This window comes from Sceloporus occidentalis, unplaced genomic scaffold (genome assembly GCF_023333645.1).
Source record: "Sceloporus occidentalis isolate IW3139 unplaced genomic scaffold, rSceOcc1.0.p SCAF_5, whole genome shotgun sequence".
Classification (NCBI taxonomy): domain Eukaryota; kingdom Metazoa; phylum Chordata; class Lepidosauria; order Squamata; family Phrynosomatidae; genus Sceloporus; species Sceloporus occidentalis.
The window spans coordinates 156,167,768-156,185,875 of NW_028316985.1; the positions used below are offsets into that span (position 1 = coordinate 156,167,768).

Sequence of the window (18,108 nt, forward strand, 5' to 3'; positions counted from 1 at the left end):
AACCCTAGTACGGACCCAGTCCGTACAAAATTGTGCAGGCCCATTCTACACGGGTGCCGCCATTATGACTTCACCACCACGCTGCCTCCAAACGAGGCGGCGCGGTGGTGATGTCGTCGTGCCGCGCGAGGGCGCCTTCAGCACCCTTTCCGCAGCGCAAGAAGGAGCTCCAAAACGGAGCTCCTTCTGAGGTTTGCGTCCCTGGCGCAGCCTTTAGACAGCTGCGCCAGGGACGCAAGGGAGAAAGGGGCCGAGCGGCCCCTTTCTCCTCCTTCCTGCCGCCATCGGGTGTCCTTGGGGCATGAAGGCCCAAGGACACCACTTTCCAGGCTGCAGGGAAGCGGCCTGGAAAGCGGCGGATCGGGGCCTCGGAGGCTGCTGTTCTGGCAGCTGAGGCCCCGATACAACGGGGAAAGGGCCGCTTACAAGCTGCCCCAAACGGGCGGTCTGTAACGCGCCTAAGGTAATGACAGATTAATTGTGCAGGTCTACTCAGAAGAAAGTCTTACTGGCTTAGGGGCTGTGCCTGCAGCCGCCCCTTTTACGGCCAGATCAGGGCCATGGCAACCTCACGCCATTGCCTGCGCATGATGTGGCCCTGATTTGGTTTTTCCAGGCCATGAAAAGGAGCCACAAAAAGTGGCTCCTTTTGTCTGCCCTGATAGCCGCACCACCGTGGCTTTATAGTGCTCCTTTGGCTCTACATCCCGACTCTGCCCCAACCCAACTTTTAAGGCCAGACTGCACAGGGCCTTAGGCTGCACAGGACACAAGGCCAGGCTTTCCCCTGACCTCATGTCATCTAGTTTAAACAACATAGGCCTAAATACCAGGGGAAGAATCAGGCTTTATCCTGCCTTTTGAGACATGATCCAATCTGATCCCAGGATAAATAGTCTTTACCTTAGTATTTAAAAGACCTAGTTTTGCAGAGAGTTTCCATGAAACCCTGCTGCAAACCATGATATTTATACCCCCCACCAGTGCTGCTTACGTTAACAGCTGGCAATCTGACTGAGAAGCCCCCTAGTCACCATGTGTGATATGGAAATGGGGCACTGGGCCATGTAGGTGCAGCAGGTGCCCCATTTCTGCTTCATACATGGTGACTGTGGGGCTTCTCAGACTGCACGCCAGCAGTTAAAGTAATAAGTGGTGCCCTGGTCCCGGGTCCCTTGGTCAGCATGGAGATGGGTGTCTGAACAGTTACACGTCCCTACGCTCAGCCAGGGACCAAACCAGGTGAACCCTGGGGCCAGGAAAGCACAGGCTTGGCCCATGGTTTCCGGGCCCATCTGCTTCAGCCCAGTGTTGTTTACTCTTGGGAGAAAAACTGTAGCCTAAAGTGTCCTAGGAATTCTGAAGAACTGTAGCAACTATTTATAAATGCTTTCAAAGTCTGAGGCCAAAGTTGTGAATGTATTATAATGAAAATGTTGCAATTGTGCTGTCTTGCTCCTTTTTCAAAGCATGCGAGATAGATTTTGTGAATGACCTGCAAAATAGGGAAGTGGTTAATCAAATTATTGTGAAACTGCCAAATTGAATGAGTAGTCGTAAGACTGGATAAGACACATAGCTATGAAGTCATGGCCCTTTTCTTTAAATTTTCTTCAGTCTGACAGCCACAATAAACCTTCAGTCTTTGCTCCTGTCAATCAACTGAACAATGAATTTATAAAAAAACTACAGTGTTGGAACCTGTTGGAACCTGCTGGAAAAAGTTTGTTTTGAATAATCTGTGAATAAAAAAAAATCCTGCATTTGACTGTACATTTTATTATTTTAAAAATGTTATATGCTGATGACTACTGCGTGGTGAAGACCCCTTGGTTGTTAATGTCAAAACTCTATAAACAGAATCACAGCCAATCCACTGTATTGAAACCCTCTGTTCATTGGCAAAGGTTAATGGGAAAAGAGGTATTTGCTGTGATGCAGTAGAGTGGTATAAAGACATACTTAACCAATGTAACAATGGAAGATTAGTATTTGAGAACCAGTCCACACTATAATAAATCTGGTACAAGGGATCCATTTCTCAACCTAAATGACAAGCAGGAATTGGGTAGGGAAGAAGAATAGTAATCCGCAAAGACAGCATGGAGGAATTCTAGGTATGTATGAATGATAAAGGCAAGTTTGAGAATATTTCCCATGAATATCCTGTGCTGCACATAAGCAGCTAAATTAATGAAGTGATAATAACAAGACACAAGCATGGACCTAAGGCCTATATTCTTCAATGAAGGTCTGACTCTCTGAGCTGGAAGGGATCCTTGTCAGAATGGCTGCTGGTCAAACCCTTTGAGTCTACCTCATTGTGTTGGTCTTGATAGTCTTATGTATCACTTGTGGTGGCAACAGCAAGAATTGTGGTCAGTAGTTGTGACTCAGACACAACCCAGTAGTTGGGTCTGAGTCATGTAACTGCCACTCACTTTCCCACATTGCCATGATGTGGCATTGGGTAATTATGTAATATTGAAGTCTAAATTTTGGCTAACATCCACCTCCCTGAAAAGGAGCACCTACTAGCTATGCCATAGATTCACATTTTTATGTGTGATCATGGGTTTGCTGAGTATCACTGCAATGGAAGTTTATTGTCTTAATCCAACATTGGCCTTAGAGGAAGAACAGAATTGGTTGGTTCAGAACTGTTTCTAAAATAGTCTAGCTTCAAGGCAAAAACATCAAGGCTGCAGTGGTAGATGCTCTGTTGTTAATAAGAAGTGTATAGTATCTGTACAGAAATGGAAACTGAAGCACGATCTGATTTTATGAATGTAGGTGCAGTTTGAGGGACAGAAGTATGACATAAAGGGATGATTTAAGGCAAAAGTGCACAAAGAGTGGCTTCAGATGTTATTGGACTACAACTCAGAGAATTCTTCACCCTTGAACATTTAATTCAAAGCTCATGTAAATCATTACCTAAATTGCAGGGGATCCTGAGATGGCACCTATAAATTGCATTTAATTGATTGAATTCAAAAGGAAGTAGAGAAAAGGCTTTGGTAACAGAAAGCCAAGATCTTAAGCCTTTGTATACCAGTTCCGAACTCAGAGAACCTCAGGAGCAGGTTCTGAATTATTTTAATTTATTCATTAAAGGGGGAATCAACACACACACAAAGCACACACACACACACACACACACTCAAGAAGTAAGATATATAAAAAGGTGGTAGCAAATAGTAAATTAAAGGATTGCAATGGGCAATGCTTAACAGATCCAGAAGCCAGGCACCAATCTGGGAGAATGCTGGGAGTTGAATGCAACTCAGTATGCTTGCTGTGGGGCACAGAAAGCAGTACTGATGAGTCTTGAATCTGACAGAGTTTCTGCCTGACTGGAAACTGGACCAAATTGTTATTGTGCAAGAAATGGGGCAGTGTTTCAGGAGTTAAATGGCTTTTCCAAGAGTTAAATGACTTTCCCACAGGAGAAGAATGGCACGAGATATACAAGAATGATTGTACAATCATTATGAATGTGTTCAAACAAAAAGAGTGTCTTTTGCAGAAGAAGACTCCTTTGTCTGCGGAATACAAGAAATCACCAGGTCCAACACTTACCATCACATTCCTTAGTAAAGGGATTATGCTAATTTTGATCTTGAGTGCTCTCATCTCAAATAAGTGATTTTGCTGCTCCTATGCTGAGCCATCAAGATTTCCTAATATGGTATGGCTGGTTTCCTGCACTGGGGAGTCCCCTTTTGGCTATATATCTAAAACATCCTTTTTTGACATTAATTTGGTATCAAAAGTTGAAGAGCTGGATCATGAGGTAACAATTTGCATATCAAGCACATTTGGCAGGCCACATTATGTCCATCTTTTCTCTAAGGTGGGGTTCAACTAGGTGGCCCCTGTGGAATAAAGTCATTCTAACCTATGATTCTATGTGAAACCTCAAAGGCATTTCAGAGGTTTAATGATCCTTCTGGGACTATCATCCTGGTCTAAAACACACTGTAGAAACAATTCAGTTTCAGACCATTTTAAGTGCCCTGGCTCAGTGCTAGGGAATCCAGAGAATTGTAGTTTATTGTTGCACCAGAGCTCTCTGACAGAGAAGACTAAATATCTCACAAAACGACAGTTCCCAGAATTCCTTAGCATTGAGCCAGTTAAAATGGTGTCAAACTGGATTATTTCTGCAGTGTGTTTTGGACCCCTGTCTTTCTTCCTAAGTAGTACACAGAACAGTGGATTTCCAGACATTTCTGGTTTGGGCCGTCCTTTTGGCAGTCCATGTGCATTCCAAAGGGTTTTAAGGGAAGAAAATATGCCCCTGAGCCTGCTGAAGCTTCCTGCTCTGACATAGATGGTTTAGGAAATCAGGGCAACTCTTTAACTAGAATGCTTCCTCATATACCCAGGCCAGCAGCAAACAATTGCTCTTGATGGAACTGTAACCATGGATCAAAGAGTAAACCCTTGGAAATCAAGGAGGATCACTGTGCATAGGCAGCTTGTTTTCAGATAAACTGAAAAAAATAAAAATGGTACACTGAAGGACTTCTGTGCCAAGGCATATGTTGCCTTGAAACAAGAAAAAGTAGATTTACATCAGAAGAAAAGTCAGTACCTTATAACTTGATTTATCTTAAATTTAGATTGTGGTAAATTAGAATTTCCTGGAATATACAACAGTGCCATAAAAGGAAACAGTAAGTCTTTGATGAAGCCATGGTATTATGATAGCTATCTGGACTCTACTGTGAAAGACACATATTGAAGAAAATATGTAATTAATTTTCTTCTCCCATTCTATCATTGATCTAAAAGCAAATATGCATCTGGTTCTTGAACATGGCTGGTTTTCTCAAATTTATCAAATTAAATAGTTTTTTGCCATTTCATAAATAAATCATTTTAATCCGTTACACACTTAACTATGCTTTACAAGTGTGATATCTTCTGTTGGCAGTTTCAGTGAATCCTAGTAATTGAAAATTAAATATTGTTATCTTATCATATCTCACAAAGCTTGTCGCAAAATATATAACTATGAACACTATAAGTAAGGTTCAATTAACTTCACTGAATGCTAATCAGATATGTATTATGATTTAAGACAGTACTTGGCAGTCTTCACTAGGTAAATGTGATTCCATTTTGTTTCCTTGGGTATTGTTATTCTTTCCTAAGCATGTATGTTCTGCATAAATATTGACTCAACCCCATGAAAGTGAGGCCATGCAATATGGTTCTTAAAAGAGGGGCAACAGTCCTGGTGAATTCAGTAAAAGTCTACAGACATAGTGAAAAAGTTAAGTTTTTTGGATATCAACAGAGCCAGTGGCTGGGAGAATCTGGTAGTTGTAATGTAACTTTTCAAAGCTCTACAGTGTAGCAAAACTATTTAAATTATTTCCAGTGTATCCAGATTAAAAATAGCTAGATTGGTCTAGCAGTCATATTTAAGCAACATGAAAAAAACAAAGAGTGCTTTAATGGCTAACAAATGTGTTATGGCATAAACTTTCACGATGTCACAAGATTTTCTGTTGATTTTTCTGCAACGGAATGACAACGCTGCCCCTCTGGAAATTTAGAGCAATATGTTATTCATGTTTCGACTTGAAAGCTTGCAAAATAGATCTAAATGTGGATTTTTCAAAAGGGGTTGTCCAATCTTTTACTTTCTCTAACAGGAAGGAGAAAATATTTTCTATCTAGCTGTTGAGGATATAGAAACAGATACCGAACTGTTGATAGGCTACCTTGACAGTGACATGGAAGAAGTAGAGGAAGAAGAGGAGGAAGTAATTATTAACCAAGAAGAAGATGACAGCAACAATAATACTAACAACAGCCATAAAGACTTACAACAAACTAGTGAAAAAGGTACAGTGTAATTAAGGAGAATGGGAAGCATCCACTTCTGTTTAGAGGCACATAATAATAATTTCTCAACTTAAATTTGGGTTTAGGGCAGCCCTCCAGGTGCTATTGGCATGGTACAGACCGTGCAAATGTGCCATGCTGGCACTGATTTTAGGATTAGGGACCGTGTGGCAACCACACGGTCCCTAACCCTAGCAGAGGGCAGTGGTGTAACAATGGCAGCGTCCCATGTACATGGGTGCGACCATTGTGATATAAGCACTGCATGGCGTCTGCACGGTGTTGCACGTCACTTACATCATGACATCTGACCTGCGGTGCAAAAAGAACCCAGTTTTTCCAGGTTTTTTTTCCTCTGGAGGGAAACTGCACAGTTTGGTGGTTGCGGTTTCCCTCTGGAGGAAGTAGACTGCTGGCAGGCTGCCCTTTTAGGGAGGTCTGTCCCGCACCATTGAATTGCGAGTCCAAGCATTCCTTACAATTGGCTGTGCTGATTAAGGCTGTGGGGTGCTGGAATCCAACAACAGTAATAGGGTTGCACTTTGCCCACCCTGTCTTAATTTAAGTAAAACAAAGTATTTTTGTTTTATATTGTTAGACTACAGAAGGAAAGGAATGATTTCAGTGATGTGTCTTCTTTGTAGCTGTCTGCATTAATAAAAGTGGAGCTTTCTACATACATTTCAGATTATTAGTGAACTGGTGGCTGAAATCAATTCAAAGCCAGTTATACAGTGCACCCGTGCCATATGTGGGCGCACTATATGTGGTTTTCAACTTACGCTGAAGCCGTGCAATAAAAGAATGAATGGTGTACATGCCCATGGTGCATATGCTCTGCCGCGCCATGAACACGAGCCCCATTATATTGAATGAGGCTCAAGCATACATGTTTTTCGCCTTACGTTGGGGGGAGGGGGTCTGGAACGGATCCCCTGCATAAGGTAAGGGTCCACTGTACTTACAGTAGAACCATTGAAAGTTGTTTGATTAATTTCAGTGGCTCTGTTCTCATAATGACTAAATCTGGATCCAGTCCATAAAATACTTGGACTACAGTTTTCTGAACTCTTGTTTCCACATATTTTCCTTGCTAATAAAGAATGCTAGACTTGGTTATTTTAGCAAGGTAAATTAAGAAAAATGGGGAAACTGAGTTGGAGCTTGCAGTTAGAAATTACTGACAAATTTCACTTCCTAAGAAGAAAAGCTTTCCAGATAAAAAGAAAGGAGCACAATTGAATTACTTCTCTGTTTTCAGATATTAGTTGAATTGCAAAATGCAAAATTGCAAAAACGTCCTCTCTGAAAATATTAAAAATAATGTGGATCCTACATCATCGAGAATTCTTGGAAATTATCTGTTAAACTTTATGAGATGCTGTGTTACAAAGGTTTAACTGATTTTAGAGCCTTTATGAAATGATTTCTCTATGACTTTTTCTCTCTGCTGTGCAGATTCTCTTAACTGTAAAGAGGACCATGCCTGTCCTAACTGTGAATCCAGTTTTGCCAGCCAGGAAATCTTAGCTGAACATCTTCAAACATTACACCAAAAACCCAGTGAGGAAAAGGAATTTAAATGCAGAAACTGTGGGAAAAAATTCCCAGTTAAGCAAGCTTTGCAGAGGCAGTAAGTCTATATATCATTATACTCTTAATTGAAATTATTCATACCCTGAATATGTCACTCCCCTACTTACAGATGGACACTGTAGACTCAAGCAAACATATCTCAGAGCAAGGGCTGTTGTTCTACATTGAACTTCTTGTGTTGTCAATGTAGAACATCTGCCATTTAACACATTGTGACAAAACTTGTTTGCAAACATGTACAGTGTATAGCTGCTGCTCTCGGAACCAGAACTTCATCCCATACCATTTTTGAAGGTTTACGGGTTTTCAGGTGTATATGATATTATACTTACAGAAGAGGTTTACATAATAGTGTCTACGAGGGTAGTATCATACACATCCATTCTGAGTGCCACAGTCCATGTAAATTGATGTCTTTGAACTTTTTTTTTTTTTTTTTTGCTAATGTAACAGTTTTATTGGACATCATTACATCAAAACATTGTTGTAGTATTACTGAGTGTGTTTATTCTGGTCTCTTTCTCATGTATTCTGACTAATACCTTTTATATGAACTGTGAGCCGCCCATTTCTATCACAGCTGGCTATTATAAAAACATACCATTAAGAATTGATGGCGGAGTTTCTTGTTTTTGTTTTTTTCTTCTTCTCGCCATTCTTCTTCCCTTCTGTGTCTTTTTAGATTTGAAGCCTGAGGGCACAAAGTGTCTTGTTTTCATTAATCTGTAAACTGTTCTGGGATCCTTTTGGGATAAGGGGTAGGATAAAAATTCTTTAAGAAAATAAGTAGATAAATAAAGAAAAATGTTTAAGCGGTGGTGTATTTAAATCTTTGGGGTGTATTTTCCTTTTCCTCAGGATGTTCAGTAAAGCTTGTGTATTTCAATTGTATATTTTATTTTTCAATTTTATAAGCAGCTCTGGGAACACATTTGAAACATGGGATAAAAAGCCTTAAATGAAATAAAATAATATGTATTGGAACCACAATAGACTTTTGGAAATTATGTAGGCCCTATGTCAGACAGCATGTCCAAAAAAGCAGTACTTTTTCTTCTTTAATTTGAGATCTACACTGTAACCTATTTTTTTAAAAAAGGTTAAATGACCAGTGTTTCCCACAAAAACATTGATAATGGTAATTTCAGAATGCTCTTTAGTATCTTGCTTATATACATCAATTTATTCTATATAAGTGAAATTCCAGAGTGCAAGAGATCTATACAGCTCCATTGCAAATTAATCTTTCTGAATACATTAATATTTGAAGAACTCCTGAATCCCCTGAAACCAGAAGGATATCAGAATGTTTAATTCCCCCCCACCTTTTTTTTTGTCTTTTCTCATAGTGTTCTGCAGTGCACAGAAAACATCAATCCAGGAGACCGTTCAAGGAGTTTTCAGTGTTCTGTTTGCAACACACCCTTCAGCTCAGAATCGAGGTTCCCTGTCCTAATTACCGGACTGCTTTCATCCTACTGCTGAGCTCCCTTTGCATGCTTGCTTGCTTTCAAGTTTCATAGTTGTTTTGTGAACCCTAACTGTGCAAGACCAGAAATGCTTTCATTCCTACCTGCTGTAAGTTAAAAAGCATGAAGCGACCCTAGAAGTGTGCTGCACAGCATGTGTTAAGTGCACTCAAATGCCTGCTGAGTGGTTGAATGTTTTTGTCTGTTTCATGGCTGTTTCTTGATGTATTATTTTTCTCTTCCTGATTTTCCAACCTCAGCTATGAGCAACATAAAGAAGCATGCCGTGGTGATGCCAGGTTCGTATGCAAGGCTGATAGCTGTGGGAAAAGGTTCAAGAGCAAAGATGCCTTGAAAAAGCACAAGGAAAATGTTCATAGTGGTAAGCAAAATGTTGAAACTAGGATTTATTGGGGGTCATATTTTGTCAGACTGATGTACTACCTTCCAGTTGTGTTGGACTACAGCCCATAATTCCTAGCCAATTCATGTGTTGTACAACCAGCATGGCCATTCAATACATTGGAAGAATAGCAAGCTGGAGAAGGCTGACATAGGTCCAAAACACACTGCAGAAATAATCCAGTTTGAGACTGCTTTAACTGCCCTGGCTCCGTGCTAGGGAATCCTGGGGATTGTAGTTTATTGTGGCAACAGAGCTATCTGATAGAGAAGGCTAAATGTCTCACAAAACTACAGTTCCCAGAATTCCCTAGCACTGAACCAGGGCAGTTAAAGACGTCTTAGACCGAATTATTTCTGCAGTGCGTTTTGGACCTTAGATGAATGAAAGAAAATGGTATTTCAATGGTTATTAGCTGTTTGAGAGGAAATGAAACTTAAAAGTGAGTACAGAAGTAGGATATTTTGACTACTAGTTTGTGGTAAGAAACAATAGAACATGGCTGTTGGCATCATTAGGTCTGGCACACGTGAGCAGCTTTTGGGATCCAAGGCTGGATTCACCAGCACTGCAGTTGTATTTGGGGGAAACTCTGACCTACTGTCAGGATTGTTAATCATTGGCCCGGTCCAGACAGGTGCGATAGGGTGCCCTTGTCACATGTGAGGGGCGGCACTTTAAGATGCCCCTCGTATGTGACAAGGGCATCAATATGGCAGCGCCCTGTACAAATGGGTGCCACCATCATTATGTGACAGACGCCTAGCATCCTCACGTTGCGGCACCATTGTGATGTCACAAGTGCACCATTGGCGCACTGCAGCATCATAATGGTGCTGCAAGAAGAACCCGCTTTTTCTGGGTTCTTTTTCGTTCACGGGGAAGTCCTGTGATCTGGAGGCTGTGGTTTCCCTGCGGACTAAAGCTGGGCGCCGGGTGACTGTCCTTTTTTGTTACTTACTTAGAGGTTTTTTTTCCTTCCCGTTTTGGATGCGGATAGCTGAATTGTCTTTTTTATTTTATTGATGTTTCTGCACATTTCCTTTTTAATCTGCCTCCCTTACAAACAAATAAATAAGATGCATCTAATCTTTTTCTGAAATAAAATATCTTTCATAGATTAATATGAGGAACTTAAACCTTTGTAACAAATAAGCTGACTAATAAATTCTCTGTCACTTCTGTGGGAAATGTATTTGACAGATGACCTTTTATTAGCTTCATCATTTTACACAATATACATTAAAGATCCAAATTTCTTTTGTGTTCGGCTATGAAAATGTTAGTAAAATTCTGTTTCTTACTCTATACTTGGAAAGATGGATGACTTATATTTTTTCAGCTCATCATTCCATGTAGAAATAGTAGTTGAGGAACTGGCCACAAATGAAGGACAACAGTTGCCCTTTGTGTACAATTCGTATTCTGTTTGTGAAATGGATAAATAAAAATATTTCACAGATTCTCTTAAGCCCTGAAATGTGTTTTCTATTTTTGTGATTTGAAGTTCCTAGGGCATTGAATTTACATACCATACCATTTTTGTATGACAAATGTATAAAAATAATTGTCCATGAAATATAAAATCACTGTCTATTGGATGCATATTTTTGTTCATCGTTGTGGTTTTATGCCTTCAAGTAGTTTCCATCTTATGGTGACTCATAGGCTACAGAGAAAAGACCCACAACTGTAAGTTATAGTTCTACAATATCTGAAGAGACAGATAGTCATGTCCTCAGCCACAACTATTTCTGCTGAAAACAAGTAACATGGAGAAGGACTCTGGGGATAGTTTCAATACTTGGACATGGAAGAAGGAAGCCCTTCAATTATCTGGGGTCCAAGAGATTTAAGACTTTTAAAGTCTGAAATGGACTGGCATCCAGTGCATTTGTTTTTTCTTTCAGATTCATCAAAACATACTGTATTTATTTCTCTGTGATCCAACGTACAATACATTAGGGTTGGGAATATCTATCTCTTCAGATATTGTAGAACTATAACTCCTCAGCCTTAGCTAGCACAGCCGATAGTAAGGTGATGGGAACTGGTTGCCAACTATGTCTGGAAGGCATTCCCAACCACAACATTATAGTAAGGTAGGAGAGAAATTATACAAGCAGAAAAAACAACAGTTAGGTGGTCTTCGTTTAAGAGAGGTCACATTGCCTGTCAGATGAAAGTTACTTTATGCCACAGATGCTGCTTGGGCCTCCAAAGACAGGAGTGGATTTAAGGGTACCTTTAAGCTGTTTTGCATGAGCTTCACTTTAGTGGCTGTGATCTGGTACATTAATGACCAGACATTGGTTTGCCCTTTCCATTTTCTGAAAGCTGTCCTGAATTTCACACTAAAATCCTAGCCACAACTTTATGAATACATTCTATGGAATTCCGAGAAAATAATCAGTAATTAATATACAATGATTAATATGCTAGAGTTGGATTAAGCATTCAGGAGACCAGGACTCAGTCATGGAAAACCACTAAGAAATCTTGAAAAAGTCACACTCTCTCAGCACACCTCCTCTGAGCAAATGATGCCTTAAAAAACCCAGTAATCAGGACACCATAAGCCAAGATATCCCATAATATCAAGAATTAAATATCTTACATGTTCCAAGGTAGCTCTAACTATCTGGGCATGGTAATACTGTTTGTACTAAGTGATACTGGATAAATTGGATTACTCTATTTTTTAAGCAGCAAAACAAAACAAAATTCTCTTCTTGCTTGACATTCCACAGGAAGAATCCTCTGTAGGGCACCCATAGAGAGCTGTCTTGTAACTTAATACATTGGAGGTAGGATAAAAGTGTAAAAATTCTTGTATCCATCAAATGGCCTGTGAAAAATGGCACAGGCAGTAAAAACATTTGGCTTTCCCTTTGTACTTCTTTATTAAAGCAGTTGGTGGTGATTTTTGTTTTGTTTTGTTTCTGTTTTAGGAAACTCTAGGAAAAGGCTCATGTGCTCCGTGTGTAATAAGAGGTGTTCTTCAGCAACAAATCTTCAAGAGCATCGAAAGGTCAGTAAAATGAAGGCTGACCCACAGCAGGCTATGGCTTTGCTAAGGTATAAGGCAATAGGGTACTGCCACTGCAGAGATGCTGAGATGTAAAGTATTGGGCAGATTTTTTTTTCACCCTGAGAATGACAGCTTGCATGGATCCTAAATATTTATTTCCATGACAGCAACAAATGAAAATTAGAACAAAATCATTTAGTATTTTTGCTCCTTTCCCTTTTCTATGAACAATAGTTTGTTTCTTCTTTTACTAGTTTCTGTCTCTGCTTTCCAGTGTTTCTATTGAATTCCTGTTTTTCACCTATATTCCACTAAATTATGAATATGTCTTCAATCCACTATTTTAAACACCCCAAAGGGTAATTTGACCAAAGCCTACTTTTAATGGTTTGTCCTATTAACAACTGTTACAATGAACAGTCAGAGCAGTGTGTGCTCTACAGTGAAAACATGTTTACTTTTATTTATTTATGATCCAGATTTTGAGGGAAGAAAAATATTGCCTTGACCTTAGTTAATTATGTAGACTAAGCAAACAGATGTCTGTGTGCACCAGTTATACACAGGGAGAAAACTACCCAGGATGCTGCAGCTTTGATTTTGAAAATATTGTTAAAACTCCCTCTCACATTTGCCACACATTTTTCAAGTCAATCATGAAGTCTTGAGGTTTGGAAACAACATGTTTTTAAAATGAAGAGCAACACTCTGAAGATTTCTGTTTAATATGATTTTTTTTTTACAATTTATATCGTATAAAGTGCTTATATATGTTTTCTTTTTTTCTTTTATTTATTCATTTACTGATCAACATAGATAACCAACACCCAACATACAGTACAGTGCATTATACATAACACATAACAGTTACTGCTAATCAAAATGATAAATTGTCCTATTATTCTTCTTTCCGAGATGCCCTAAAAGACCTGATCTCTTAATTTACAAAAAAGGTTCTAGAGAAAAAAAGAAAAGTTATATATTAATATATTGATATAATTATCTATTACAGCATAATAATTCACAAAGGCTATTTTAAATACACTTCTAACTGGTCATCTATTATCACCATTACAGTGTACACTTGTTTACACTTTAAATCTCTCAATTCTACTTCAGATAATATTTTCCTTCTGACTTAATCAAAATTAATTCCAAAATAAAGGTCCTCACAATGCCATTCTTCTATTACTTTATCTACTGGCTTTCCACGCAGACCAGCTGTTAACATCTCTAAATTCCTAACGTCTTTCAATTTAATTAGCCAATCTTCTACACTCGGAGTTTGGATGTTTTTCCAATATTGAGAGTAAAGTATTCTAGATAACATAACCATATATAAAATTAGAAGAGCAATGGATCAAACGAAATGTCCCTTTGTAGAATTTCAACTATATTCTTATGTATAGTTTTCCAAAATTCAGAGGCTTTCCCACACTTTCACCAAAAGTGGAAAATAGTCCCTTCATGCTTAAGACATTTCCAACACTTAGTACATCCCATATTATAGATTTTATTGATTTTAGTAGGGGTCATGTACCATCTATATAACATCTTCGTGTAGTTCTCTTTATAATTTTGACAGGCAGTAAATTTTGTAGTTACTCTCCAGGACTTTTCCCAATCCTCCAATTGTTTAGGATTCCCAGTGTCTTGCGTCCATTTTATCACTGAATATTTGATGATCTCATCTTCTAAATTCCTTTCTTTTAGAGATTTATATTATTTAGATAAATGTTTCCCATCTTTTTCTTCAAAAATAATATCTAAGTCATTTCTAACATTTATAATACCCATCCTATATAGATCATTTTTGAATTGTTCATTTAACTGGAGATATAGGTACCAATCTATCCCAAAACCAGATATTATTAATTGATCTCTTGTTTTTATAACAGCATTATTAGTACTATCCCATTCTAACAAATCCTTATATCTAATCCATTTTACAGATTCATTTTTAGTTCTGTTGTAAAAAGCTTCTTTTGGGGAAACTCAAGAGGGAATGTTCCTATAATATACAATTTTTATTTTATTCCACACCCAAAGTAAGGCTTTTCTTAGAAAGTGATGTTTAAACTCTTTATGTTATTTATCCTTGTCATACCATAAATAAGCATGAAGGCCATATCTTAAGTCACAGCTTTCCAAACTAAGAAATCTGTCATTTGTCAAATTTATCCTATTTTCTAACCAACATAAGCATCTGGCGAAATAATATAATCTCAAATTTGGAAGTGCACAGTCCCCCTTTTCACAGTCTTCTGTAAGAGTTTTCCACCTAACTCTTGCACGTTTTCCTTCCCATAGAAATTTGGAGAGTTCTTTTTGCCACATGGCAAAGCATTTTTCATCTGATATACAGTCCGTCCTCGCCTTACGTGGGGGATCCGTTCTGGATCCCTCCGCGTAAGGTGAATTCCGCCTATGCTCAAGCCCCATTGGAAACAATGGGGCTCGTGCGTGGTGGCGCGGCGGCGCAGGTGCGCGCGGGGTGCAACGGGTGCGCGCGCCCATTCAATTGAATGGGACGCGCCGCCCCTTCCGCCCCGCCCGTGCCCCGTGGCTTGAGTGCGTATGCTCAAGGCCGCGTAAGGCGCGCCCGCGTATGGCACGGGCGCGCTGTAACTGGGAGGTTCAAAAATAAATACATAAATGCCCAAATATTTTGCTTTTTTGCTCACTTTGTAACCAGAAATATTACTTAATTCCTGGTCTTCCTTTGCTGTTAAATTCTTAGTTATGAATGAGGTCTTAGCTTGATTTATTTTTAAACCTGAAAATTGAGCAAACTCGTGTAAGGTATTGTTTAAGTTTACGATTCCTTGTAGCGGATCCTCCAAAAAACAAATTAAATCATCGGCAAATGCTCTTGCCTTAAAAGTGTGATTTTTAATTTTAACTCCTTTTATAATAGGATTTTCTCTGATTTTATTAATCAAAACCTCAAAAGCAATTATGAAGAGTAATAGTGACAGAAGACAACCCTGTCTAGTTCCGCGTTCACTTTTAAAATATTCTATTTTTTCATTGTTCACAAGAAGCTGTTCTCTCTGTTCCTGATATACTGCAAAAATCCAATTACAAATTTTTGTACTTCAATTCATCTTTTTCAATAATTCAAATAAGAAAGGCCACCTTAATCTATCAAACACTTATTGTTCTTCCATTAAAAATAAGGCCAGTTTTTTTTCTCATTGTGGCTCTCAAAATAATCAATAATATTTATAACAATTCTCAAATTATCTTTGATTTGCCGCATTGGGAGAAATCCACATTGATCTTCATGAATATGTTTAACTAGAATATTTTTAGCCTTTCTGCAATAATTTTAGTATATATCATTTAATCTGAGCTGGTTAGAGAAATTGGTCTGTAATTACCCATATCACATTTGTTAACATCACTTTTTGGGATTAATACAATTAATGCTTCTTTCCATGTTTCAGGGATCCCATTCAATTGAATATCATTGATTGTGTATTTTAAATAAGGAATCAATATCTCTTCCATTTATTTTTTTTTGTAATATATCTCATAGATAGACCATCAGGTCCTGGTGCTTTATCTGTTTCATATTCTTAATAGCTTTGAATATTTCTTCAACAGTAATGTCATAATTTAAATACCTTCTCTCTTCCTTATTTATTACCAGTGCTTCTTGGTCCCTTATATATTTATGAATATTCTCATTGTTTTCTTGGTCTCAGAATTGCTGTAGATTCCCTCAAAATATATTTTAAATAAGTTCTGAATATCATTTTGTTCCATTGCAATTTTACCTTCATGTCTAATTTCAGTTATGATTTTGTTTTCTTTCTTTTTCCTTATCCTATATGCTAATAACTTTCCAGCTTTCTCATCATTTTCAAAGTATTTTTGTTTTACTGATAGTAATTTTTCCTTACTTCTTCTGTTTCCAATGTTTTCAATTCTTGTTTAAGAGCTTCAATCTTAATCTTAGTTTTTTAATCACCACTCTGTTTCCAATCTTTCTCAGCTTTTATCAAATCTTCTCGTAATTTCAGAATCTTTCTTTCCTTTTTTCTGCACTGAGTTTAATCAAGGTCCCTCGTATAACTGCTTTACTAGTGTCCCATAATACTTTGCTCTTCATACCCTCAGTCTTGTTTTCTTTAATATACCATTGTAACGATTGCTTGGTTTTTTTTAAATAATGCTCTCATCATTTAATAAATCAGGTGGTAATCTCCAAGAATAGTCCGTTTTTCTTTCAAAAATATTTAAAACTATCGGATTATGGTCAGAAAGTGTAGATGGTATAATATCCATTGATTGAATAAGTGGAAGTAGTTCTTTAGATGCTAAAAAAAGATCAATCCTGGACCATGAGTTATGGACTTCAGAATAAAAGGTAAAATCCTTACTTTGTTTATATTTATGCCTCCAAACATCTTCCATTGCATAATCTTCAATAAGATGAAAGAACGATTTTGGTAGTTTACCCCGATTTTTCTTTATAGAGACATTCCTGTTGGATTTTCTATCAATTTCAAGACATATAACAGCATTAAAATCACCAGGCAGTAATACGTTGTAATAGTGAATTTCATCCAATTCCTTATGTAATTGGGTGAAGAATTTCTCTCTGTTATCATTTGGGGCATGCACCCCCACTACCAAAATACCCTCCTGATCCTGATTAAGACACCATGTTATCTGCCAGATTGATTCCCTGTAATTGACCATTGTAGCATGTTTTGAATTTTTACTGTTCCTGGATTGTGATTGTATTTTAAGTATTGTATTTTACTGTATTGTATCTTATGATTGTATTTATGTTTTTTATCAGGTTGTAACCCCACCTCGATCAGAAGGGAGAGGCGGGGCAATATAAATAAAACTTTTATTATTATTATTTTTATTAAAATAGTTGTGCTTTTAATTTTGACCTCCACAGCAACATATAAACCTTTATTATTTTTCAAGACTTCTTTGGATTCATACTTTTTGCTTACATAAATTGCAATTCCTTTTTTCTTGTTATCCAACAATGAGCAGAAACAATTTCCTAATTTAGGATTCTTTAGAAGTCGTTCCTCTTTATTTTTAATCTTTGTCTCCTGAATACAAGTTATGTCACATTTAAGTTTTTCTAGTTAATGAAATATCAAATGCTTATATATGTTTTCAAACTCTTTTAGCTGACATACTGTAAATGAAAAATACAGGAAGACGCCTCTTGATAAGAGAAGAATTTACAACCGTTGTCCCTGATGGAAATGCCTGGTTTAATACATTGTGCTGTTTATGCACCTTGATAAATTCCCCTTTGGTGCTTGCTTTTTGGTTCACTTCCTGTTGTTGTCTATTTGGTTCTGTTTTGTTTTATTATCTTTCTTTGTTTGTTTTTGCTTGCATTATAATTGGCCAGGTATTAAAGCATTTCTTACGTCAATGAACTTTCCATAAGGGTTCCAGCAATAGCATAAAAATTAATTTCTCTGCAATTCAAAATGACTACTCCATACTAAGTAATAACTTAAGTAGTAACTCCATAGAGGTATTGGTATGCAGGGTAGGAATTCTGCAGTTTTTATCATGAGGCACTAATTCTTTTTGAGTGTTACCTAAATACATGACTATGGAGAAAGATTAGATTATGTTTTTGAAACTTGTACCATCCTCTAGCTGCTGTGCATTTAGTCTTATTGGGAAAGGGAACATACACACATAGAGTTGTGTACAATGTATATTAGTGTTAAGATCACCTTGCAGATACACTT

At 37.8% G+C, this 18,108-nt stretch overlaps 1 protein-coding gene across 3 annotated transcripts in view; it reads left to right on the forward strand.

The window, feature by feature from the left end:
* Positions 1–18,108, forward strand: part of PRDM5 (PR/SET domain 5) — a 113,993-nt gene that overhangs the window by 21,565 nt on the left and 74,320 nt on the right. For all 3 annotated transcript variants that reach the window (XM_089525869.1, XM_089525867.1, XM_089525868.1), the window contains exons 4-8: positions 5,670–5,862; positions 7,321–7,495; positions 8,808–8,900; positions 9,188–9,309; positions 12,282–12,361. In XM_089525869.1, the coding sequence (XP_089381995.1) occupies positions 5,670–5,862; positions 7,321–7,495; positions 8,808–8,900; positions 9,188–9,309; positions 12,282–12,361 (663 nt within the window). The remainder of the gene's footprint in view (positions 1–5,669; positions 5,863–7,320; positions 7,496–8,807; positions 8,901–9,187; positions 9,310–12,281; positions 12,362–18,108) is intronic.